The sequence below is a fragment of the Lethenteron reissneri genome, chromosome 66 (assembly GCF_015708825.2).
Source record: "Lethenteron reissneri isolate LAM-NWPU_2019-01 chromosome 66, ASM1570882v1, whole genome shotgun sequence".
NCBI classification, from domain to species: Eukaryota; Metazoa; Chordata; class Hyperoartia; order Petromyzontiformes; family Petromyzontidae; genus Lethenteron; species Lethenteron reissneri.
Genome location: NC_083844.1, coordinates 3,523,311 through 3,549,868, shown reverse-complemented (window position 1 = coordinate 3,549,868; position 26,558 = coordinate 3,523,311). Strand labels below are relative to the sequence as shown.

The 26,558-nt window shown below is 54.3% G+C and overlaps 2 protein-coding genes across 2 annotated transcripts in view; one reads left to right on the top strand and one right to left on the bottom strand.

The window, feature by feature from the left end:
• The window catches only part of LOC133359975 (uncharacterized), a 341,563-nt gene that overhangs the window by 254,483 nt on the left and 60,522 nt on the right, over positions 1-26,558 (bottom strand). The gene's annotated exons all lie outside the window — the stretch shown is intronic.
• Positions 1-26,558, top strand: part of LOC133359919 (mucin-5AC-like) — a 95,097-nt gene that overhangs the window by 26,914 nt on the left and 41,625 nt on the right. Inside the window, exons 30-42 of the mRNA XM_061578479.1 lie at positions 2,640-2,788; positions 5,250-5,367; positions 6,394-6,481; positions 7,124-7,242; positions 8,586-8,880; positions 9,663-9,791; positions 12,116-12,236; positions 19,587-19,725; positions 20,932-21,024; positions 21,850-21,922; positions 24,125-24,331; positions 25,321-25,497; positions 26,161-26,255. Coding sequence (XP_061434463.1) covers positions 2,640-2,788; positions 5,250-5,367; positions 6,394-6,481; positions 7,124-7,242; positions 8,586-8,880; positions 9,663-9,791; positions 12,116-12,236; positions 19,587-19,725; positions 20,932-21,024; positions 21,850-21,922; positions 24,125-24,331; positions 25,321-25,497; positions 26,161-26,255 — 1,803 coding nt within the window. The remainder of the gene's footprint in view (positions 1-2,639; positions 2,789-5,249; positions 5,368-6,393; positions 6,482-7,123; positions 7,243-8,585; positions 8,881-9,662; positions 9,792-12,115; positions 12,237-19,586; positions 19,726-20,931; positions 21,025-21,849; positions 21,923-24,124; positions 24,332-25,320; positions 25,498-26,160; positions 26,256-26,558) is intronic.

The following is a 26,558-nucleotide window of genomic DNA, read 5'->3' as shown; positions in this document are numbered from 1 at the left end:
CTATAGACACACAACACAGACACACAACACAGACTACAGACACACAACACAGACACATAACACAGACTACAGACACACAACACAGACACAACACTGACTACAGACACAACACTGACTACAGACACAACACACACACTATACACTACACTACTATACACTACACTATACACTACACTACTATACACTACACTACTATACACTACACGACTATACACAACTATACACAACTGTACACACTACTATACACTACACTATACATGTCTCGGCCTCGCTGTGCACTGCGTTGCACCACTATATCCTCGCATTCAATAAACCTTCAGAGCCAGGGTGAACATCCGACTCCAAAAGTATTTAATGAATTGAACGAGGTAAAACTGATATAAAAACACAGCACAAATACAGCATATGTTAATACTTGGTGATATCAATACAATGAATGAACACTACAGCATCATAACAGTCTTAGATCACATGAAACTCAACAATAGATCCTGGATGGACCAGGCACCCACATTAGTACTGAATAGCTATACAAGAGAATAAGCTACTGTGTTAAGTAAGGGCACATCGTGTAATCACCATACTGCAGCCTAAATGTACAGCACTACACATAACACTGAACTATGAATGAGACATTTCGTCATCCTTGCTCTCAAGATCGCAATAAGGTTACATTGGTACGAGTCTGACTCGACTTATTTAATTACAAGTAACATTCACAATAATGCAAGTGGCAGGCTTCGTTGTTAACTAGGCCTCATATTTATCATAACAATTTAACAGCATTATAAAGGCATTTACAGCATTATAACGGTCATTCTAACATTATAACAGCATTCCCAGTATTATAAGAACATAAAAGAACTTACAGACAATGCTTAGTAACGTTCCACAATGAACAGATGCACTTGTCTTCACTGAGATGCCATTTGTGCCTCCATTTTGTACTCTGGGTAATGGCTGACACCCTGCCGCGTGGCTGAGAGGGAATCTTAAATCGTAACTTCCTGGTCACGTGACCAATCTCAGCATCAAAACAGAAAATTCCTGTGTACACACACCTCTACACCTGCCGTGAGGCAGAACAATACACTACTCATAACGTACAATATGCACTACAATACTATACACTACATACTGCACTATACACTACTATAACGTACAATATACACTACACACTACACTACTATACACTACACTATACACTACTTTGACGTACACTACACACTACACTATACACTACTCTATACACTGCACTATACACTACACTACTATACACTATGTGCTGCTACTCGCTACTAACAGCACTTGCCCCTGCCGTCTGCTGAGGCTACCCAGGGCTCCTTTGTCTCTGTATTGTGTATATGGGACCTCCCTTGCCTGTAAACAAGAATAGGGTTTGACCCCTTCTGGCCATGACACAACAGGAGGTTGTGTTCAGATGGTAAAACACCAAACTGAAAACTTTTGAAAGGAACAGCCTCACGTCCTCTTCCCCTAGCACTCACCCCCTCTCTCTCTCCTTTCTTACCTAATTAACCTCTTTCCACGGCAGCTTTCTCGCCGGCTTCAGCATTTACTCGCCGCGGTTGTCCCACCTGATGAAGATCGCTTGTGTTGCGATCGAAACGTCGTGATTTGGTTTATTTTATTTTATTTCTACCTACGTCACTTTACCCAAAGAGCCGAAGAGTATGAAGTGAAGGAACACGCTCTAGTAGTGTGTGATGATGCGTTGTCTTTGAAAGTGTTTTATCTCAGTGTACTCATGGTGGCATTGTCCTGGCACTGTTCACCGTCCATAAATGACGTCACGCAACTGGGGGGGGGGGGGGGTCAGACATTTGTGACGAGGGGGGGGGGGGGGGTGAGAAATGTGACGTCACATCAAAATGCACAACTTTAAATAAATATAGACAACACGTTCTACTTAATTAATTCGACTTTTAAATAAATGTTTTCCTCCTACAACATCAGAGTGCAGCGCCACATTAAATACGCACTACAATGACAATAGTTTAAAGCGATTTGAAGCATGTTTTATTTTCAAAAATGGAAATATGGTTTGGGGGGAGGGGCAGAGCTTTGTGACGTCATATTTTAGGGGAGTCTGACTTTTTATGACGTGTGACGAGGGGGGGGGGGGGTTAAAAAAGTCCAAAATCGCGTGACGTCATTTATGGACGGCCCCTAACGTCGTTTGAGACTGGGCTCTAAACAAAGCTGTCTCTGGTGTGGACCAACGAGTTTCAGGGACGATGCATCATCACAGACTAGCAGAGCGTGTTTTATGTTTGTGTAATGGGTACCTCTACAAGTGTCTCTGGTGTACGCTGATTCTTTTCTGCAATATTTTGCTGTCTTTTCTTGGATTTTCTGTTTGCACTCAGTCACATAGTCACTTTAAGATGTTTTTGTTCATGTTTTTGTTTTTTGTTTGTTGCGGTTGCACCCGATTCAAGAGCCGAAGGGCTCACAGGGCTATACCTAATCAATGAACTTGAACTTGAACAATCCAAATGGCGGCGACCCAACCGAAACACGGATACGCACGGTGCGAAGTGACTCGTGCCCCCTGTGCCCGACGTCACTTCCTGCGACGCCACCGCGTCACCAACTGCTCCTCTGCACGTGCTCAGGTGCGCACCAGCGACGCGAGCGAGGGGCACGTGGCGGTGCTGGCGCGGCGCTCTGCCGGGGGGCGCCTCGCCAGCGTGGAGCTGGCGGCAGCCGGGAGCCGCCTCCAGCTGCTGGGAGACGGTGCCATCGACGTCAACGACGAGCACAAGTACCCCCTAGCACCCCCTAGTACTCCCCTAGTACCCCCCTAGTACCCCCCTAGTACCCCCTAGCACCCCCCTAGTACCCCCTAGCACCCCCCTAGTACCCCCCTAGCACCCCCCTAGCACCCTCCTAGTACCCTCCTAGCACCCCCCTAGTACCCCTTAGCACCCCCCTAGTACCCCCCCTAGCACCCCCCTAGTACCCCCTAGCACCCCCCTAGTACCCCCCTAGCACCCCCCTAGCACCCCCCTAGTACCCCCCTAGCACCCCCCCTAGCACCACCCCTAGCACCCCCCTAGCACCCCCTAGCACCCCCCTAGTACCCCCCTAGCACCCCCCTAGCACCCCCCTAGTACCCCCTAGTACCCCCCTAGCACCCCCCTAGCACCCCCCTAGTACCCCCTAGCACCCCCCTAGCACCCCCCTAGCACCCCCCTAGTACCCCCCTAGCACCCCCTAGCACCCCCTAGCACCCCCCATAGCACCCCCTAGCACCCCCCTAGCACCCCCTAGCACCCCCCTAGTACCCCCCTAGCACCCCCCTAGTACCCCCCTAGCACCCCCCTAGTACCCCCTAGTACCCCCCTAGCACCCCTCTAGTACCCCCTAGCACCCCCCTAGCACCCCCTAGCACCCCCCTAGCAACCCCCTAGCACCCCCCCTAGCACCCCCTAGCACCCCCTAGCACCCCCCTAGTACCCCCCTAGCACCCCCTAGCACCCCCCTAGTACCCCCTAGTACCCCCCTAGTACCCCCCTAGCACCCCCCTAGCACCCCCCTAGTACTCCCCTAGCACCCCCCTAGCACCCCCCCTAGCACCCCCCTAGCACCCCCTAGTACCCCCCCTAGCACCCCCCTAGCACCCCCCTAGCACCCCCCTAGTACCCCCCCTAGCACCCCCCTAGTACCCCCCTAGTACCCCCCTAGTACCCCCCTAGTACCCCCCTAGCACCCCCCTAGTACCCCCTAGTACCCCCTAGCACCCCCCTAGTACCCCCCTAGTACCCCCCTAGCACCCCCCTAGTACCCCTAGCACCCCCCTAGCACCCCCCTAGCACCCCCCTAGTACCCCCCTAGCACCCCCCTAGTACCCCCTAGTACCCCCTAGCACCCCCCTAGTACCCCCCTAGCACCCCCCTAGCACCCCCCTAGTACCCCCCTAGCACCCCCCCTAGCACCCCCCTAGTACCCCCCTAGCACCCCCTAGCACCCCCCTAGTACCCCCCTAGCACCCCCCTAGCACCCCCCTAGTACCCCCCTAGTACCCCCCTAGCACCCCCTAGTACCCCCCTAGCACCCCCTAGCACCCCCCTAGCACCCCCCTAGTACCCCCCTAGCACCCCCCTAGCACCCCCCTAGCACCCCCCTAGCACCCCCCTAGTACCCTCCTAGCACCCCCCTAGTACCCCCTAGCACCCCCCTAGCACCCCCCTAGTACCCCCCTAGCACCCCTCTAGTACCCCCTAGCACCCCCCTAGCACCCCCTAGCACCCCCCTAGCACCCCCCCTAGCACCCCCCTAGCACCCCCCTAGTACCCCCCTAGCACCCCCTAGCACCCCCCTAGTACCCCCCTAGCACCCCCCTAGCACCCCCCCTAGTACCCCTTAGTACCCCCCTAGTACCCCCCTAGCACCCCCCTAGCACCCCCCTAGTACCCCCCTAGCACCCCCCTAGCACCCCCCTAGCACCCCCCTAGTACCCCCCTAGCACCCCCCTAGCACCCCCCTAGTACCCCCCCTAGCACCCCCCTAGCACCCCCCTAGCACCCCCCTAGTACCCCCCCTAGTACCCCCCTAGTACCCCCCTAGCACCCCCCTAGTACCCCCTAGTACCCCCTAGCACCCCCCTAGTACCCCCCTAGTACCCCCCTAGCACCCCCCTAGTACCCCCTAGCACCCCCCTAGCACCCCCCTAGTACCCCCCCTAGTACCCCCCTAGCACCCCCCTAGTACCCCCTAGTACCCCCTAGATACACCCCCTAGTACCCCCTAGTACCCCCCTAGCACCCCCCCTAGTACCCCCTAGTACCCCCCTAGTACCCCCTAGCACCCCCCTAGCACCCCCCTAGTACCCCCTAGATACACCCCCTAGTACCCCCTAGTACCCCCCTAGTACCCCCCTAGCACCCCCTAGCACCCACCTAGCACCCCTAGCACCCCTAGCACCCCCCTAGTACCCCCCTAATACCCCCCTAGCACCCCCCCTAGTACCCCCCTAGCACCCCCTAGCACCCCCCTAGTACCCCCCTAGTACCCCCCCTAGCACCCCCCTAGTACCCCCCTAGCACCCCCCTAGCAACCCCTAGTACCCCCCTAGCACCCCCCTAGCACCCCCCTAGTACCCCCCCTAGTACCCCTAAACACCGCCCTGACACCTTCACAACCTAGCCGCTACCCCCTAGGCAAGTGCCCCTACAGTCCTGCTGGAGGCTACCCGGGGGACCTTTGCCTGTGTCTGTGTGCAGCGTGACGCTGCCGTACGTGGGCGGCGCCGTGCAGGTGGAGCGGCAGGGACTGCAGCTCCGCGTCGCCTTGCGCTCGCTGGGGGTCACCGTCTACTGGGACGGGCAGGGCGCACTCAGGGTGACTCACTCAGTCACTCACTCAGTCAGAGAGTCACTCAGTCAGTCACTCAGTCAGTCACTCACTCAGTCACTCAGTCACTCAGATATTCACTCAGTCACTCACTCAGTCACTCACTCAGTCACTCAGAGAGTCACTCAGTCACTCAGTTACTCACTTAGAGGCTCACTCACTCAGTCACTCAGTCAATCACTCAGTCAGTCACTCACTCAGTCACTCAGTCACTCACTCAGTCACTCACTCAGTCACTCAGAGAGTCACTCAGTCACTCAGTTACTCACTTAGAGGCTCACTCACTCAGTCACTCAGTCAGTCACTCAGTCAGTCACTCAGTCACTCAGAGAGTCACTCGCTCACTCACTCAGAGAGTCACTCAGTCACTCACTCACTCAGTCACACACTCAGTCAGTCAGTCACTCACCCACTAACTCAGTCACTCACTCAGACACTCACTCACTCACTCAGAGACTCAGAGACTCACTCACTCACTCAGAGACTCACTCAGTCACTCACTCACTCAGAGACTCACTCACTCAGAGACTCACTCAGAGACTCACTCACTCAGAGACTCACTCACACAGAGACTCACTCAGAGACTCACTCACTCAGAGACTCACTCACTCAGAGACTCTCTCACTCAGTCAGTCACTCACTCACTCACTCAGTCACTCACTCAGTCACTCAGAGACTCACTCACTCCGAGACTCACTCAGAGACTTACTCACTCAGAGACTCACTCACTCAGTCACTCACTCAGTCACTCACTCACTCAGTGACTCACTCAGAGACTTACTCACTCAGAGACTCACTCACTCAGTGACTCACTCAGTCACTCACTCAGATAGTCACTCACTCATAGAGTCACTCACTCACAAACTCACTCTGGTTGTGGTGGTGGTGGTGGTTGTGGTGGTGGTGGTTGTGGTTGTGGTGGTGGTTGTTGTGGTGGTGGTTGTGGTTTTGGTGGTGGTGGTTGTGGTTGTGGTGGTGGTGGTGGTTGTGGTGGTTGTGGTTGTGGTGGTGTAGGTGGAGTTGGATGCCCGCTACCGCAGCAAGACGTCCGGACTCTGCGGAGACTTCAACGGTGTCGCCGAGTCCACAGATCTACTCCGAGGTGCTGGCACACACACACACGGTCACGTGACACACACACACACACACGGTCAGGTGACACACACACACACACGGTCACGTGACACACACACACACACACGGTCACGTGACACACACACACACGGTCACGTGACACACACACACACGGTCACGTGACACACACACACACGGACACGTGGCACACACACACACGGTCACGTGGCACACACACACACGGTCACGTGACACACACACACACGGTCACGTGACACACACACACACGGTCACGTGACACACACACACACGGTCACGTGGCACACACACACACGGTCACGTGGCACACACACAGTCAGTCACGTGACACACACACACACAGTCAGTCACGTGACACACACACACACGGTCACGTGACACACACACGCGGTCACGTGACACACACACACGCGGTCACGTGGCACACACACACGGTCACGTGACACACACACACGGTCACGTGGCACACACACACGGTCACGTGGGTCACACACACACGGTCACGTGGGTCACACACACACGGTCACGTGGCACACACACACGGTCACGTGACACACACACACGGTCACGTGACACACACACAGTCACGTGTCACTGATGGTGGTGGTGGTGCGCGTCTCTCCCTCCACAGAGGGGGGAGTGGGGCCCATGAGCGTCCACCAGCTGGTGAACGCGCACCGCGTGAACGACCCCGGTGAGCAGTGCCCCTTCATCACCGCCGCCAACGTCACCGCGGCCTGCCCACAGCGCGTGAGTAGCTAGCCAGGCAGCTGGGTGGCGGGGAGCAGTTGGGGAGCCGTGCTTGTGGGTCTCTGTGGGTCTCTGTGAGTATAGGTCTGTGTGGATCTCTGTGAGTCTCTGTGGGTCTCTGTGAGTGTGGGTCTCTGTGGGTCTCTATGAGTGTGGGTCTCTATGAGTAAGGGATTTCTATGAGTGTGGGTCTCTGTGGGTCTCTATGAGTGTGGGTCTCTGTGGGTCTCTATCAGTGTGGGTCTCTGTGGGTCTCTATGGGTATGGGTCATAAAGACCATCACCACCATCACCATCACCACCGTCACCATCCCAGACTGCGCTAACCCGAAACTCGTGTGCCATGCGTGTGTGTGGTGTGTGGTGTGTGTGTGTGGTGTGTGTGTGGTGTGTGTGTGTGGTGTGTGTGGTGTGTGTGTGGTGTGTGTGTGGTGTGTGTGGTGTGTGGTGTGTGTGGTGTGTGTGTGGTGTGGTGTGTGTGGTGTGTGTGTGTGTGGTGTGTGTGGTGTGTGTGTGGTGTGTGTGGTGTGTGTGTGTGTATGTGTGGTTTGTGTGTGGTGTGTGTGTGTGTGTGTGTGTGTGTGGTGTGTGTGGTGTGTGTGGTGTGTGTGGTGTGTGTGTGGTGTGGTGTGTGGTGTGTGTGGTGTGTGTGTGTGTGGTGTGTGTGGTGTGGTGTGTGGTGTGTGTGGGTGTGTGTGTGGTGTGGTGTGTGGTGTGTGGGTGTGTGTGGTGTGTGTGTGTGTGTGTGTGGTGTGGTGTGTGTGTGTGTGGTGTGTGTGGTGTGTGTGTGTGTGTGTGGTGTGTGTGTGGTGTGTGTGTGGTGTGTGTGGTGTGTGTGTGGTGTGTGGTGTGTGTGGTGTGTGTGGTGTGTGGTGTGTGTGGTGTGTGGTGTGGTGTGGTGGTGTGTGGTGTGTGTGTGTGGTGTGTGGTGTGTGGTGTGTGTGTGGTGTGTGTGTGTGGTGGTGTGTGTGTGTGTGTGGTGTGTGTGGTGTGTGTGTGTGGTGTGTGTGGTGTGTGTGTGTGTGTGGTGTGTGTGTGGTGTGTGGTGTGTGGTGTGTGTGTGGTGTGGGTGTGTGTGTGGTGTGTGTGTGTGGTGTGTGTGTGGTGTGTGTGTGTGGTGTGTGTGTGGTGTGTGTGGTGTGTGTGGTGTGTGTGGTGTGTGTGGTGTGTGTGGTGTGTGTGTGGTGTGTGTGGTGTGTGTGTGTGTGTGTGGTGTGTGTGTGTGGTGTGTGTGGTGTGTGGTGTGTGGTGTGGTGTGTGTGGTGTGTGTGTGTGTGGTGTGTGTGGTGTGTGTGTGTGGTGTGTGGTGTGTGGTGTGTGTGTGGTGTGTATGGTGTGTGTAGGAGGGGCTGTGCCGATCTCTGCTGCGCTCCGTGCTTGGTCGCGGCGCTGGCGATGACTCCACCACCACCACCAGCTCCACGCTGCTGCTGGAGCTGGTGGAGCCGTTCGTGGCGGGCTGTGCGGGCGAGCTGTGCGCCTGCTCCACCTCCTCCTCGTCCACCTCCTCGTCCACCTCGTCGTCGTCCTCCTCGCGGCCCTCGGCGTGCTCCCCGTGCTCGTCGCTGCGCGCACTCTCACAGGCGCTCGTCATCGCCGGGGGGCGCCCAGCCGAGTGGAGGAGCCCCTCGCTCTGCCGTGAGACACTCGCAACTCATCCTCCTCCACCTCCTCCTCCTGCTGCTGCTGATGCAGCTCCTGCTGCTGCTGTTGCTGCTGCTGGTGATGCAGCTCCTGCTGCTGCTGTTGCTGCTGTTGATGCAGCTCCTGCTGCTGCTGTTGCTGCTGGTGATGCAGCTCCTGCTGCTGCTGTTGCTGCTGTTGATGCAGCTCCTGCTGCTGCTGATGCTGCTGGTGATGCAGCTCCTGCTGCTGCTGTTGCTGCTGTTGATGCAGCTCCTGCTGCTGCTGCTGATGCAGCTCCTGCTGCTGCTGCTGCTGGTGATGCAGCTCCTGCTGCTGCTGATGCTGCTGGTGATGCAGCTCCTGCTGCTGCTGTTGCTGCTGTTGATGCAGCTCCTGCTGCTGCTGCTGATGCAGCTCCTGCTGCTGCTGCTGCTAGTGATGCAGCTCCTGCTGCTGCTGTTGCTGCTGTTGATGCAGCTCCTGTTGCTGCTGTTGCTGCTGCTCCACCTCCTGCTGCTGCTGCTCCTGCTGCTGCTGCTGCTCCTCCTCCTGCTGCTGCTGCTGCAGCCCCGACAGCCCGGTTGAAGGCTACCTGGGACACCTTTACCTGTGTGCGTGTCTCTCTCTTGCCCCGCCTGGTGGAGTCCTCTCTGCTCAAGGCTACCTGGGACACCTTTACCTTTACCTGTGCGCGCGTGTCTCTCTCTTGCCCCACCTGGCCGCATCTTCTCTGCTCAAGGCTACCTGGGACACCTTTACCTTTACCTGTGTGCGCATGTCTCTGTCCCACACAGCGGCCCCACGCTGCCCAGCTGGCCGCGTCTTCTCTGAGTGCGGCTCGGCCTGCCCCCCAACCTGCAGGGACCCGGGCAGCGACGCCGCCTGCAGCTCGCGATGCACCTACGGCTGCTTCTGCCCCAACGGTCGGTGGTGTGAACGTCGTGTGAACGTCGTGTTGTCAACGTTGGAGTGTGAACGTCGTGGTGTTAACGTTGGAGTGTGAACGTCGTGTGAACGTCGTGGTGTCAACGTTGGAGTGTGAACGTCGTGTGAACGTCGTGGTGTCAACGTCGTGTGAACGTTGTGGAGTGTGACGTCGTGTGAACGTCGTGGTGTCAACGTCGTGTGAACGTCGTGGTGTCAACGTTGGAGTGTCAACGTTGGAGTGTGGACGTCGTGGTGGAACGTCGTGTGGACGTTGTGGTCGAACGTCGTGTGAACGTCGTGTGAACGTCGTGGTGTGAACGTCGTGGTGTGAATGTCGTGGTGTGAAGGTCGTGTGAAGGTCGTGGTGTGAACGTCGTGGTGTCAACGTTGGAGTGTGGACGTCGTGGTGGAACGTCGTGTGGACGTTGTGGTCGAACGTCGTGTGAACGTTGTGGTGTGGTCTGAACGTCGTGGTGTCAACGACGTGGTGGTGTGTACCGTTGCGGTGTGAACGTCGTGTTGTGAACGTCGTGGTGTGGTGTGGTGTGACGTAGTGTGAACGTCGTGGTGTCAACGTTGGAGTGTGAACGTTGTGGTCTAAACGTTGTGTGAACGTTATGGTGGGGTGAACGTCGCGGTGTTTGAAACGTTGTTGCGTGAACAGTGGGATGTGAACGTTGTGGTGGGGTAAACGTTGTGTGAACGTTGTGGTGTGAACGTTGTGTGAACGTCGTGGTGTCAACGACGTGGTGGGGTGAACCGTTGCAGTGTGGACGTTGCGGTATGAACGTTGTGGTGGAACGTTGTGTGAACGTTTTGGTGTGAACCATGGGCAGGCCCGGGTAAAACTACGTGGCCGGGAGTCGGAGCCTTTCCCTGTACACCTTTGGGTGCGACAGGGATGTCCTCTGGCTCACACATTATTTAACATCTATTTTGACCGCGTAGTTCGTGAAGCCTTCAATAGCTGTACCGGGGGAATTTCCATTTGGTACAGATATAATGGGAGGCTGATCGATGCCCGGGTGCGATCAAGGGATGGCTCCCTATTGGTCAACCACGTTATGTATGCCGATGATTTGGTAATAGCTGCTCATTCAGAAGAGGAGTTGGAGACGCTGCTGCTGAGACTGGAGCGTGCCACTAAAAGGTGAGGCCTTACCATCAGCCCCACCAAAACTAAGCACCTGCCTGGGTATTTTGTACAATCGGACACTCCACCCCCACAACTCCCAATTGGTGATGGGGCAGTTGTGGAGAGAGTGGAGAGTTTCACATACCTGGGCAGTGTGCTTATGACCGGCTCCAGTTTATCAGCAGAGGTCTCACTCCGAATCAGTCGAGCGGCAATATTTTTTCATCGGTTGCGTAACGCTGTGTGGAAGCTACCTGGTCTGTCACTCCGCACGAAGCTTCAGGTCTTCTCGGCCACGGTCATTCCCTCCCTTCTCTACGCTTGCGAAACGTGGACCCCCCTAGTGGAGCATCTTCGCCGGTTGGAAACATTTAGGCTGGCCTGCCTACGATCCATCCTGGGTTTAACCAGGCTGGATTGTGTGAGGAGCTCACAAGTCCTTGAAAGATCTGGGCAAAGTCCCATCAGTGAGCTCCTCCAGCAGGCAAGGCTACGTTAGCTGGGTCATGTAGCCCGCATGCCCAGCCACCGCATGCCTAAACAGCTTTTGTCGGCCGGATCGAGGGGGCTAAACGGGCGCGGCACGGGCTAGAGAAGAGATGGAGTGATGTGATACAGGAGGACGTGGAGCTGAGTGGACTTGCCGATGACTGGTACCAGCAGTGTCAAGATCGGCCTCAGTGGAGGAGGCTCGTGAAGGACGCTACTGGGCAGTTGGAGGCAGTTGCCCTCCAACAACAACGGAGGGCGGAGGAGCGACGCTCACAACAACGAGCGGAGCGCCGGGTGGCTAAAGCACAGCAAGTTGGTACAGTAGGGGGCACAGGTGGTGCATCAGCCAGTCATCTCGGTCATCTCGGTCAGTCGATCCGTGGCACCTGGGTCTGCCCCGTGACCTCCTGCCAGCGGGCGTTCGACACTTCACGTGGCCTCAAGGTGCACTTGGCCTGGCACAAGCATCGTGGTGACGTCACCGCCACTTAGTGGCGATTGGCGGTTGTTGTTGTTGTTGTCTATATGTATGTGTGTCTATGTGTGTGTGTGTCTATGTGTGTGTGTGTCTATGTCTCTATGTGTCTATGTGTGTGTGTCTATGTGTCTCTGTGTCTATGTGTGTGTCTATATGTCTATGTGTCTATGTATGTGTATGTGTCTATGTCTATGTGTGGGTCTCTGTGTGTCTAGGCACGGTAGTGGACGATGTTTCCCCGTCTGGTCGCTGCGTGCCGCTGTCCAACTGCTCGTGCGAGTTCAACGGCAAAGTGTACCGCGCCGGAGCGGTGCGCACCTCACCCTGCCGCAAATGGTGAGGACTCGCTCACCACTCACTCACCACTCACTCACCACTCAGTCAGTCACTCACCCACTCACTCAGTCAGTCAGTCAGTCACTCACCACTCACTCACAACTCACTCACAACTCCCTCACCACTCACACTCACCACTCACTCACACTTACTCACCACTCACTCACCACTCACTCACAACTCACTCACCACTCACTCACCACTCACTCACACTCACTCACCACTCACTCACCACTCACTCACCACTCACCACTCACTCACTCACCACTCACTCACCACTCACTCACCACTCAGTCACTCACTCACTCACTCACCACTCACACTCACTCACCACTCACTTACTCAGTCACTCACTCACTCACTCACCACTCACACTCATTCACAACTCACTCACCACTCACTCACCACTCACTCACCACTCACTCACAACTCACTCGCCACTCACTCACTCACCCACCCACTCACTCACTCACTCAGTCAGTCACCCACTCACTCACAACTCACTCATAACTCACTAGCCACTCACTCACTCACCCACTCACTCACTCACTCAGTCAGTCAGTCAGTCACCCACTCACTCACAACTCACTCACAACTCACTTAACACTCACTCACCACTCACAACTCACTCACCACTCATTCACCACTTACTCACCACTCACTCACCCACTCACTCACTCAGTCAGTCAGTCAGTCACTCACTCACCACTCACTCACCACTCACTCACCACTCACTCACACAAAGTGTACCTGGCCGGCGAGATGCGCTCATCACCCTGCCGCTCACCACTCACTTACCACTCACCTCACCCTCATCACTTACTTCACCCTCACCACTAACTCACCTCACCCTCATCACTCGCTCACCTCACCCTCATTACTCAATCACCTCACCCTCACTACTCACTCCTCTCACCCTCACCACTCACTCACTCACCACACTCACTCACCTCACCTTCACAACTCACTTACCACTCACTCCCCTCACCCTCACCACTCACTCACCGTCCACAACTGTGTTTGTCTGCTGCTATACATGTTCCACGTAATGATGATGATGCCGATGATGATGTCAGCCACTCGGCTGAGCTGCTGTCGTTAGTGAGAAGCCACGTGGTGGTGGAGGTGGTGGTGGTGGTGATGGAGGTGGTGGTGGAGGTGGTGGTGGTGGTTAGTGAGAAGCCACGTGGTGGTGGAGGTGGTGGTGATGGAGGTGGTGGTGGAGGTGGTGGTGGTGGTTAGTGAGAAGCCACGTGGTGGTGGAGGTGGTGGTGATGGAGGTGGTGGTGGAGGTGGTGGTGGTGGTTAGTGAGAAGCCACGTGGTGGTGGAGGTGGTGGTGATGGAGGTGGTGGTGGAGGTGGTGGTGGTGGTGGTGGAGGTGGTGGTGGTGGAGGTGGTGGTGGTGGTGGAGGTGGTGGTGGTGGTGGAAGTGGTGGTGGTGGTGGAGGTGGTGGTGGTGGTGGAGGTGGTGGTGGTGGTGGTGGAGGTGGTGGTGGTGATGGAGGTGGTGGTGGTGGAGGTGGTGGAGGTGGTGGTGGTGGTGGTGGTGGTGGAGGTGGTGGTGGTGGTGGAGGTGGAGGTGGTGGTGGAGGTGGTGGTGGTGGAGGTGGTGGTGGTGGAGGTGGTGGTGGTGGAGGTGGTGGTGGTGGTGGAGGTGGTGGTAGTGGTGGAGGTGGTGGTGGTGGAGGTGGTGGTGGTGGTGGTGGAGGTGGTGGAGGTGGTGGAGGAGGAGGCTCGTCTGGAGCTTCACACCTCAGTGGGGCCTTACCTCGTAGCTCGTAGTTCAGTGTTTAGTTTAGTATAGAGGTTTAGATTGTAGTTTAGATTGAATTTTAGTGTTTAGTTTAGTATAGAGGTTTAGATTGTATTTTAGTGTTTAGTTTAGTGTATAGTTTAGTATAGAGGTTGAGATTGTAGTTTAGATTGTAGTTTAGTGTTTAGTTTAGTATAGAGGTTTAGATTGTAGTTTAGATTGTAGTTTGTGGGGGCCGTTGGCCCCCGGGGTCTCCCCCGCCTGCATCCCCTATTCTGTTTACGTTACCCCACCACCCTAATACCCGCTCGGGTTTCGCCGGCCTTCGAACGCGACGCCCCTACTGTTACAGCCTCGCGCCGCGCTCCCACGCTGCAAGCATACGTGCGCACAGCATCATCAATCAAACGCCATACTCCCCCTCTTTACACCGCTACGTACAGCTCTCGCACGCGGCGAGCGTGTGCCCGTCTATAGCCCTGTGCGGCACTCGCCTCCACGTCGAATAACCACGTGACCAATGCGCACCCGTATCCGACACGTAACGAACGTATGCGCACTCACGCACACAGCTCCCCGCGGTACTCACTCACCACTGAATACTCGCGTTATGATCGCGCACTTGTATCACACACGTAGTGAACGCACGCGCACACACGCAGCTCCGCGCAGCGATACCCACTCTCGCGCCGCTCTGCGCAGTGCTCCCACGAGGCGAGCCGCTGTATACGCAGCACTACACGCGTTCACACTGCTCAGCGAGATCACACGAGGCCACGATTAGCTATTAATGATTTATTGTTTGCTACCTGGAACGGGTTGTTGAGTCAGTATGATTCGACGAGGCTGGCCTATTATACTACCCCTGGACCTATTCCCTATTTATCGGCTATAATCCTAATTCACCTTCTTACTCACGGTTCGAAGTATTCGGCGTCCTCTGGCTTTTCCTCGATGCTCGTCTGGACACGTCGCACGGACGTCCGGAGGGCAGAGCTGGGAGCCGACTTGCACGCGGGCCTCTTGAAGCGAAGTGAGATCTCTCTACCTCGCTACACTCCCTTTTATCCTAATTCCCGGACTCAGGCCCCCCCCCCCCCCCTTCCCTCATACTCTTCGCTCCTCCTATTGCCATGTGTGGGGCATGTGCTGTTCAATCGCTTTCTTATGCAGGGTGCCTTAGTTATGCACATTATGCGGCGGTGTCCATCACAAAGGCTCGTCGTCAGATGCGCTGCGTGTGTGGCGTGTGTGTGTGGTGCGTTTCACTCGCGGTGGCCGAATGGCCCCTCGCTGCGACCTTGCAATCTTAATGCCGGTCGCAGCACCGCGCAGTAGCATCGGGGGAGGTCGTCCAATTCCCTGGTCACCGGAAACCGTGAAAGTTATCCCGATAAGGGTTTCTCGGATTAAAACCGGTCGGCCAGGTGACCTCCCCTCGGAGCTCTATGGGGGGGGGGGGGGATGCGTGCGGGTGTGTTCATGTGAGGTGAGGTGAGGGGGACACGGGGTCGGCTCCGTCGCTTGGTGGTGGCGAGGTCGCAGATGGGGCGCCTGCTGTGAACGGCTTCGTGGCGGCGGCATCGCAAGTTCAGTGTTTAGTTTAGTATAGAGGTTTAGATTGTAGTTTAGATTGTAGTTTAGTGTTTAGTTTAGTGTATAGTTTAGATTGTAATTTAGATTGTAGTTTAGTGTTTAGTTTAGTGTATAGTTTAGATCAGGGGTCGGCAACCAAAATAACAAGAAGAGCCATTTCTTTCCAATTCAGTACAAAATTCAGTATTTCAAGAGCCGCAATGCATCTGAGTACATTACTGTACATACGTACATATCGTCAAGAAGCAGCCCGTAAAGAGCCGCATGCGGCTCCGGAGCCGTAGGTTGCCGACCCCTGGTTTAGATTGTAGTTTAGTGTTTAGTTTAGTGTATAGTTTAGATTGTAGTTTAGATTGTAGTTTAGTGTTTAGTTTAGTGTATAGTTTAGATTGTAGTTTTGTATATAGTTTAGTGTATAGTTTAGTGCAGGGGTCCTCAAACTACGGCCCGCGGGCCACATGCGGCCCGCCGAGGACATTTATCCGGCCCATGGTCACTAATTGGGCTGCGCTGGTGAGCACTAATTGGGCTGCGCTGGTGAGCACTCATTGGGCTGCGGCGGTGGGCACTGATTGAGCTGCGGTGGCGAGCACTGATTGGGCTGCGCTGGTGAGCACTGATTGAGCTGCGGCGGTGGGCACTCATTGGGCTGCGCTGGTGAATGGTTCAATGGGCCAATTGACTGGACTTGCCCCCCAGGCCTAAGGCTGCCAGCCCTCCCCTGGTTCCGCTTGACTGGCTCTCCCTCCCTCAGCTCCCTCATTTGCCCCTCGGCTCCACTCCCAGTGATATTCCTGTGTGCTGGGGATGGACTGCGATCTGTGAGCAAAACTGCAGGTGTAATTAACTTTTTAATGGCACCCGCACCAGTGTGAGCCCGGGGTAAAAGCGGAGTTCCCCCAATCAGACTGCATTGATGGGCAGTGCAGTCTGTATGTCTCTGTGTGGGCAAAGTTATTGCTGGTATATTGTTTTTGTAGCGCTGTACATATATATTGGTATTTTACTAATAGCAATTTTGACTCCCTAGGAAACTGATGTCAAGAAAGAGAAAAATTGACTCGGAGTGTAGGATATTCAAAGAACAGTGGACTTATGATTACTTTTTCATGCAGTACAAGGAAAGAGCTGTGTGTCTGATATGCCAGAATATAGTTTCTGTGTTCAAATAATACAATTTACATCGACACTATGAAACTCAACATAAAGATAAATATGATTGTTTGGTCGGAGAAGTGAGAAAAGATAAAATATTAAAACTGAAAAATATATTAACAACTCGGCAAAATACTTTTGTGAAGCAGAAGCAGCTAAATATTTCATCACTGCGAGCAAGTTTTCAAGTTGCCAAGCTAATAGCGTGCACTGGCAGACCATTTGTGGAGGGAGAATTTGTTAAAGAATGCCTTCTTTCTGTTGCCAAAGAGATGTGTCCAGAGAAGGCCGATTTATTTAGTACAGCGAGTCTTTCAGGACCTACAATTACACGGAGGATTGAAGAAATGGGAGACAACTTGCATCAGCATTTGCAAAACTCCACAAAAAAAACTTTCCTATTTTTCCTTGGCACTCGACAAAAGCAATGATGTTCGTGATTCTGCAAAACTTCTAATTTTTATTCGTGGGATGAATGACTATTTCGAAGTCACAGAAGAGCTTGCTGCACTGCAAAGCATCAAAGGAACAACTACAGGAGAGGATATCTATGAAAAAGTTTGCCAAACTGTGAATGGTTTGGAGCTGAATTGGGCTAAACTAGCCAGTGTGACAACTGATGGTGCTCCTAGCATGGTGGGGTCTAAGAAAGGAGTAATTGCTCGCATTAACCAAGAGATGGACAAACATAACCATTCTCATCCAATAGCCATACACTGCCTCATCCACCAACAAGCGCTGTGTAGTAAATCACTGAAGTGGAACTCTGTTATGAAAATTGTGGTATCTTGTGTTAACTTCATTAGAGCTCATGCACTAAACCACAGACAATTTCAGGAATTTCTGTCTGAACTAAATGTTGACTATGAAGATGTTCTGTACCACACAGAAGTCCGTTGGCTGAGTCGAGGGAGAGTTTTGAAACGTTTCTATGACTTCCACAGATTACAGCTTTTCTGCTTTCAAAAAACAAAGAAGTACCAGAGCTCAATGATGCAGAATGGAAATGGCACCTTGCCTTTCTGACAGATGTAACAGAGCTACTCAACAGTTTCAATGTGCAACTTCAAGGAAAGGGGAAGCTCCTCTGTGATATGTAATCACATGTCAAAGCATTTGAAGTAAAATTAGGCCTCCTCATCAAACAAGTTAAGGAGGAAAACTTCTGCCATCTCCCCACAACTCAAAATCTGTTAGCGGAAAAACCATTGGTTGCAATTCCCAAACAAAACATGTGTGGATTCACTGGGAAAATTGCAAAAGGAGTTCCAATTTAGATTTAAAGAGCTTCATCTCCATGAACAGGACATACAGCTTTTCCGTAACTCATTTTCTATTGACATTGAAAATGTGGATACAATTTACCAAATGGAACTGGCTGAACTGCAGAATTGTGACTCTCTGAAAGACGCATTCAAGTCAAGCAGCCTTCATAATTTCTATGCATTTCTCCCCTCTGAGACATATCCTCATCTCAGGAACCATGCACTCAAACTGGCAACCATCTTTGGCAGCACTTATGTCTGTGAACAGACTTTTTCCAGAATGAAACATTTGAAATCTCCAACCAGATCTAGACTAACGGATGCACACTTGCATCACTTGTTACGACTAGCAGTGACAAATATGGAACCGGACATTGACCATCTCATTAGCCAAAAGCAGGCCCATAGTTCCCATTGAAATACTGGCAAGTTTGTTGATTTAACTTTACTTATTCTTCATTTTAAATATTGTATTTGTTCCCGTTTTGTTTCTTCACTTCAAAATAAGATATATGCAGTGTGCATAGGAATTTGTTCATAGTTTTTTTAACTATAGTCCGGCCCTCCAACGGTCTGAGGGACAGTGAACTGGCCCCCTGTTTAAAAAGTTTGAGGACCCCTGGTTTAGTGTATAGTTTATTTCATGGTTTTGTATATAGTTTAGTCTAGTATACCATTAATAGTTTAGTAGTTTATAGTTTAGTATGTAGTTTATGGTTTGGTATTTCGTTCATAGTTTGGTACGTAGTTTATATTTCGATTTAAAGCTTTTGTGACTGCAGGGATTCATATTATTGGATCTTTCGGTAAAGTCACGTAGAAGGGAAATACTAAAATAATAAAAATAAAACATAATAAAATACAATACAAATATTTCCCTTCTATGTGACTTTACCGAAAGAACCAAGAAGATGTAGTTTGTATTTTAGTTTATTGTTTAGCTTCTAGTTTAGTATACAGCTTAGTTTAGTATTTAGTTTAGTATGCAGTTGATAGTTTAGATGATACTTTAGTATATAGTTGATAGTTTAGCATATCGTTTAAAGTTTAGTATATCGTTTAAGTTTAGTTTATAATTTGACCTCTCCCTGACCTTTTATTTTTCGATTTAAAGCTTTCGTGACTGCAGGGATTCATTTTCTTGGTTCTTTCGGTAAAGTCACGTAGAAGGGAAACAATAAAAATTCTAAAATAAAACATAAAATAATTCTCACGACGTTTCGGCCACAACGCAAGCAGCCGTCATCAGGTGAAGACCAGGTCTGTCGGAGACAGCTTGGTGCTGTTTCAATCAGACGCTGTCTCCCCGACAGACCTGTCTTCACCTGAGGACGTCTGCTTGCGTTGTGGCCGAAACGTCGTGAGAATTATTTTATGATGTTTTATTTTTATTATTTTATTATTTCCATTTTACGTGACTTTACCGAAAGAACCAAGAAGAGTTTAGCATATAGTTTATAATTTAACATATCGTTTAAAGTTAAGTTTATAATTTGACCTCTCCCTGACCTTTAACACAATCCGAGATGTACCGGAGCGGTGAAGTATGGCGCTAACCCCCCCTCCCGCCCGTGCCCAGTGCGTGTGAGCGAGGCCATTGGAGCTGTACAGAGCGGCCATGTGCAGCCACGTGCGTGGTGGACGGGGGATCCCACGTGACCACCTTCGACCAGGCCGAGTTCCGCTTCCACGCAGCATGCCGCTACCTCCTGCTGCAGGTACAGGGGCTCGCTCAGTCACTCGGTCACTCAGTCATTGACTCACTCAGTCATTGACTCACTCAGTCACTCAGTCACTCAGTCACACAGTCACTTAGTCACTCAGTCACACGGTCACTCAGTCATTCAGTCACTCACTCACTCAGTCACACAGTCATACAGTCACTCAGTCACTCAGTCACACAGTCACTCACTCAGTCACACGGTCACTCACACAGTCACTCAGTCACTCACTCACTCAGTCACACAGTCACTCAGTCACTCACTCAGTCACTCAGTCACATGGGCACACAGTCACTCACTAACTCAGTCACTCAGTCACACAGTCACACAGTCACACAGTCACTCACACAGTCACTCAGTCACTCAGTCACTCACTCACACAGTCACTCAATCACACAGTCACTCACTCACACAGTCACACAGTCACACAGTCACTCAGTCACTCACTCACACAGTCACTCAGTCACTCACTCAGTCACACAGTCATTGACTCACACAGTCACCCATTCACACAGTCACTCAGTCACACAGTCACTCAGTCACACAGTCACTCACTCACACAGTCACTCACTCACTCACACAGCCACTCAGTCACTCACTCACACAGTCACTCAGTTACACAGTCACTCAGTCACTCACTCACACAGTCACTCAGTTACACAGTCACTCAGTCACTCACTCACACAGTCACTCAGTTATACAGTCACTCAGTCACTCACTCACACAGTCACTCACTCATACAGTCACTCACACAGTCACACAGTCACACAGTCACTCACTCATTCACACAGTCACTCACTCACACGGTCACTCAGTCACTCACTCACACAGTCACTCAGTCACCCACTCACACAGTCCCTCACACAGTCACTCACTCACACAGTTACTCACTCACTCACACGGTCACTCAGTCACTCACTCACACAGTCACTCAGTCACTCACTCACACAGTCACTCACTCACACAGTCACACAGTCACTCAGTCACACAGTCACTCACTCACACAGTCACACAGTCACTCAGTCACACAGTCACTCACACAGTCACTCACACAGTCACTGACTCACACAGTCACACAGTCACTGATTCACACAGTCACACAGTCACACAGTCACTGACTCACACAGTCACTGACTCACACAGTCACTCAGTCACTGACTCACACACTCACACGGTCACTAACTCACCCCGTCACTCACCCAGGCAGGAAACTGGTCCCTGGTTGGCTCCTTCACTCAGTGCGGAGCCACGGAGTCAGAGACCTGCCTCGACTCCATCCTCACCACCAACGGAAAGGTACCCTCACCACCACGCTCACCAACAACAACCGCCATTCACCACTAAGTGGCGGTGACGTCACCACGACGCCTGTGCCAGGCTATGTGCACCTTAAGGCCACGTGAAGTGTCGAACGCCCGCTGGCAAGAGGTCACGGGGCAGACCCAGCAGGTGCCACTGGTTGACTGACTGAGATGACCGAGAAGACTGGCTGATGCATCACCTGTGCCCCCTATTGTGTCAACTTGCTGTGCTTTAGCCACCCGGCGCTCCGCTCGTTGTTGTGAGCGTCGCTCCTCCACCCTCTGTTGTTGTTGGAGGGCGACTGCCTCCAACTGCCCAGTAGCGTCCTTCACGAGCCTCCTTCACAGAGGCCAATCTTGACACCGCTGGTACCAGTCATCGGCAAGTCCACTCAGCTCCACGTCCTCCTGTACCACATCACTCCATCTCTTCTCTAGCCCATGCCGTGCCCGTTTAGCCCCAATGATCCGGCCGAACAAAAGCTGTTTAGGCATGCGGTGGCTGGGCATGCGGGCTACATGACCCAGCCAACGCAGCCTTGCCTGCCGGAGGAGCTCACCGATGGGACTGTGTCCAGATCTTTCAAGGATTTGTTAGCTCCTCAAACAATCTCCACAACTGCCCCCATCACCAATTTGGAGTTTTGGGGGGTGGAGTGTCCGATGGTACAAAATACTCAGGCAAGGTGCTTAGTTTTGGTGGGGCTGATGGTAAAGCCCCACCTCTTGGTGGCAAGCTCCAGTCTCAGCAGCAGCCCCTCCAACTCCTCCTCACGATCCCCTCCCCCCCTCCCTCTTCTCTCTCCACTGCTGGATGAAGGAGTATATCGAATTCTTCAGCGCGAGCGTCGTGAACCAGGGCGAGGACCTCCTGCCCCTGCCCTACATCACAGGTAACAGAGGCAAAGCTCCCCCCAGGTAGCCTCCCGCACGCTGGTGGGGCAAGTGCTTGCTTCAGCAGCAGGTTTCGTGATCACACACACACAGAGAGGTATAAAGATCCCCCGTGTAGCCTTAACAGACTGTAGGGGCAAGTGCTGTTAGCGAGCAGTGCATATGAAGGCCGGAACGGCACACGAGGGGGTGGGTGGCCAGCACCACGCCTGGCCGCCATTGTCTCCCCAGTGGCGATGTTCACTATACACCGCTGCACCAGGAACCCATTTGAGGCTGAGTCGACCTAGGGGAGGCCCAGGACCGGTTCAGATAATCATCACCGCTGGTGTTGGCCGTGAGCGGGAATCGAACCCGGGTCGCTGGGTTAGTAGCGCAGCGTAGCGTTAACCGCTGAGCCACTGCTCCACACACACTCACACACAGGTACCCACACACAGGTACACACACACAGGTACACACACACACAGGTACACACACACAGGTACACAGATACACACATACACACACAGGTACACACACACAGATACACACACACACGTACACACACACACACAGGTACACACACACAAAGGTACACACATACAGGTACACCCACACACATACACACACACAGGTACACACATACACACACAGGTACACGCACACACACAGATACACACATACACACACAGGTACACACACACACACAGGTACACACACACACACAGGTACACACACACACACAAAGGTACACACACACAGGTACACCCACACAGATACACACACACACAGGTACACACATGAACAACAACAACCGCCATTCACCACTAAGCGTCACTATGGAGCTTGTGCCAGGCTAGGTGCAGCAGGAGGAGGTCACTGGACAGACCCTGTAGGTGCCATTGGTTGACTGCTGTGCCAGGCTAGGTGCAGGAGGAGGAGGTCACGGGACAATCCCAGCAGGTGCCATGGGTTGACTGCTGTGCCAGGCTAGGTGCAGGAGGAGATGACTGCCAGATACACCACCAGCTGTTTCCCCGACTGTGCCAACTTGCTGCGGTTTTACCCGCCCGGCGCTCCGCTCGTTGTTGTGAGCAGCGTCGCTCCTCTGCCCCTCCGCTGTTATTATTGGAGCAGCGACATCCACCCATTGCCCAGTAGCCTCACGGTGCACCTAGCCTGGCACAGCAGTCAACCCATGGCACCTGCTGGGTCTGTCCCGTGACCTCCTCCTGCACCTAACCTGGCACTGCCCAGCAACAGCAGCAGCAGCGTCCTTCACGAGCAGATGACGTCACCACGACGCTTGTGCCAGGCCAAGTGCACCTTGAGGCCACGTGAAGTGTCGAACGCCCGCTGGCAGGAGGTCACGGGGCAGACCCAGCAGGTGCCAGGGGTCGACTGACTGAGATGACCGAGATGAGTGGCTGATGCACCACCTGTGCCCCCTACTGTACCAACTTGCTGTGCTTTATCCACCCGGCGCTCCGCTCGTTGTTGTGAGCGTCGCTCCTCCGCCCTCCGTTGTTGTTGGAGGACGACTGCCTCCAACTGCCCAGTAGCGTCCTTCACGAGCCTCCTCCACAGAGGCCGATATTGACACCGCTGGTACCAGTCATCGGCAAGTCCACTCAGCTCTGACCCACCCACGCCGCAGCCCTGGACTGCAATCATTTCAGGCTGAGTCGACCTAGGGGGGAGGGGGTTCAGATGTTAGCTGGCATCGGTCGCGAGCGGGAGTCGAACTCGTGGAGGGCGAGAGACGTTCTAAAAGAACTCTCTCATGTCCGTGTCTCTCACTGTGCATCCCTGCGTGTCCCCGCGTCTCCCCATGTCTCCCCGCGTCTCCCTGTGTCTCCCCGCGTCTCCCCCGTGTCTCCCCGTGTCTCCCTGCTTCTCCCCGTGTCTCTCCGTGTCTCCCCGCGTCTCCCCGTGTCTCCCTGCTTCTCCCCGTGTCTCTCCGTGTCTCCCCGCGTCTCTCCGTGTCTCCCCGCGTCTCCCCGCGTCTCTCCGTGTCTCCCCGTGTCTCTCCGTGTCTCCCCATGTCTCCCCGCGTCTCCCCGCGTCTTTCCGTGTCTCCCCACGTCTCCCCGCGTCTCTCCTTGTCTCCTCGTGTCTCTCCGTGTCTCCCCGTGTCTCTCCTTGTCTCCCCGTGTCTCCCCGTGTCTCTCCGCGTCTCCCCGCATCGTCTCCCCCCCCCCCCCGGCGTGTCAAGACAGACTCGGTGGAGGTCCAGCGGGTGTCATCGATGTTCGTCGAGGTGCGGCTGCTCCTGCCACCCCCCCAGGGCTCCACCTCCTCCTCCTCCACCTCCTCCACCACCTCCTCCTCCACCTCCTCCTCGTCGCTCCTCCTGCAGATCCGCACGGAGCCCACGCTGCAGATGTTCATCACGGCCAGCCCGGCCCTGCGCGAACTCACGCGCGGTGACACTCCACGCGGCACTGGGAGAGACACGGGGGGAGACACTGGGGGAGAGACACAGGGGGGAGACACGGGGAGAGACACGGGGGGAGAGACACGGGGAGAGACACGGGGGGAGACACTGGGGGAGAGACACAGGGGGGAGACACGGGGAGAGACACGGGGAGAGACACGGGGGGAGACACGGGGGGAGAGACACGGGGGGAGACACGGGGAGAGACACGGGGTGACACTCCACGCGGCACTGGGAGAGGCACGGGGAGAGAGACACGGGGAGAGACACGGGGGGAGAGACACGGAGAGAGAGACACAGGGAGAGACACGGGGGGAGAGACATGGGGAGAGAGACACGGGGAGAGACACGGGGGGAGACACGGGGAGAGACACGGAGAGAGACACGGGGAGGGGGGGAGAGACACGGGGAGAGACACGGAGAGAGACACGGGGAGAGAGACACGGGGAGAGACACGGGGAGAGACACGGAGAGAGACACGGAGAGAGACACGGGGGGGGGGAGAGACACGGGGAGAGACACGGAGAGAGACACGGGGAGAGAGACACGGGGAGAGACACGGGGTGACACTCCACGCGGCACTGGGAGAGACACGGGGAGAGACACGGGGAGAGACACGGGGGGAGAGAGACGTGTTATCATGTAGTTGTGTGTGTGTGTGCCTGTGTGTGTGTGTGCGTATACCTGTGTGTGTGTGCCTGTGTGTATGTGTGCCTGTGTGTGTGTGTGCCTATGTGTGTAATTGTGTGTGTGTGCCTGTGTGTGTGTGTGCCTGTGTGTATGTGTGCCTGTGTGTGTGTGTGCCTATGTGTGTAATTGTGTGTGTGTGCCTGTGTGTGTGTGTGCCTGTGTGTATGTGTGCCTGTGTGTGTGTGTGTGCCTATGTGTGTAATTGTGTGTGTGTGCCTGTGTGTGTGTGTGCCTGTGTGTGTGTGTACCTGTGCCTGTATGTGCGTGATCACCAACCCGTGCGTGCAGGCTTATGCGGCAACTTCAATGGCGTCGCAGGCGACGACTGGCGCTGCGCCCAGGGGGTGCTGCAGGCCACGGCGGCCTCCCTGGCCGACTCGTGGGGGGTCGGCGCTGGGGGGGGGGCTCCTTGCCCCCCCGCGCGGGACGCCCTGGCAGAGCCGTGCGCTGCCAGCGCCAGCACCGGTGAGACAGAGACAGCGCAGGGACACACACAGAGACACCACAGAGACACACGCAGAGACATACAGAGACACACAGAGACTCACGCAGAGACACACAGAGACACCGCAGAGACACACAGAGACACACACAGAGACACAGCAGGGACACACACAGAGAGAGACACACAGAGACACACAGAGACACAGAGACACACACAGAGACACACAGAGACTCACACAGAGAGACACACGCAGAGACACACAGAGACACAGAGACACACACAGAGACACACACAGAGACACACAGTGGTGGTGGTGGTGGTGGTTGATGGTGGTGGTTGACGGTGGTGGTGGTTGACGGTGGTGGTGGTTGACGGTGATGGTTGATGGTGGTGGTGGTTGACGGTGGTGGTGGTTGATGGTGGTGGTGGTTGACGGTGGTGGTTGACGGTGGTGGTGGTTGACGGTGATGGTTGATGGTGGTGGTGGTGGGTGACGGTGGTGGTGGTTGACGGTGATGGTTGATGGTGGTGGGTGACGGTGGTGATGGTGGTGGTGGTGGTTGACGGTGGTGGTTGATGGTGGTGGTGGTGGTTGACGGTGGTGGTTGACGGTGGTGGTTGACGGTGGTGGTGGTTGACGGTGGTGGTGGTGGTTGATGGTGGTGGTGGTTGTGCCGCTGCAGCTGGCTTTGCCGAGCGGTGGTGCTCGCTGGTACTGAGCGAGAAATCCGCGTTCGGCGCCTGCCACGGAGACGTGGACCCAGCACGCTTCTACACGGTGAGCAGCACGCAGACATCCACTCCGCACACACACACAGCCACACACACTCACACACTTACACACACGCACACAGCCACACACACACAGAGCCACGCACACACAGAGACATCCACACACAGGGCCACACACACACAAAGCCACACACACACACACAGAGCCACACACACACACACACCCACACACACTTACACACACTTACACACACAACAACAACAACAACAACAACCGCCATTCGCCACTAAGTGGCGGTGACGTCACCACGACGCTTGTGCCAGGCCAAGTGCACATTGAGGCCACGTG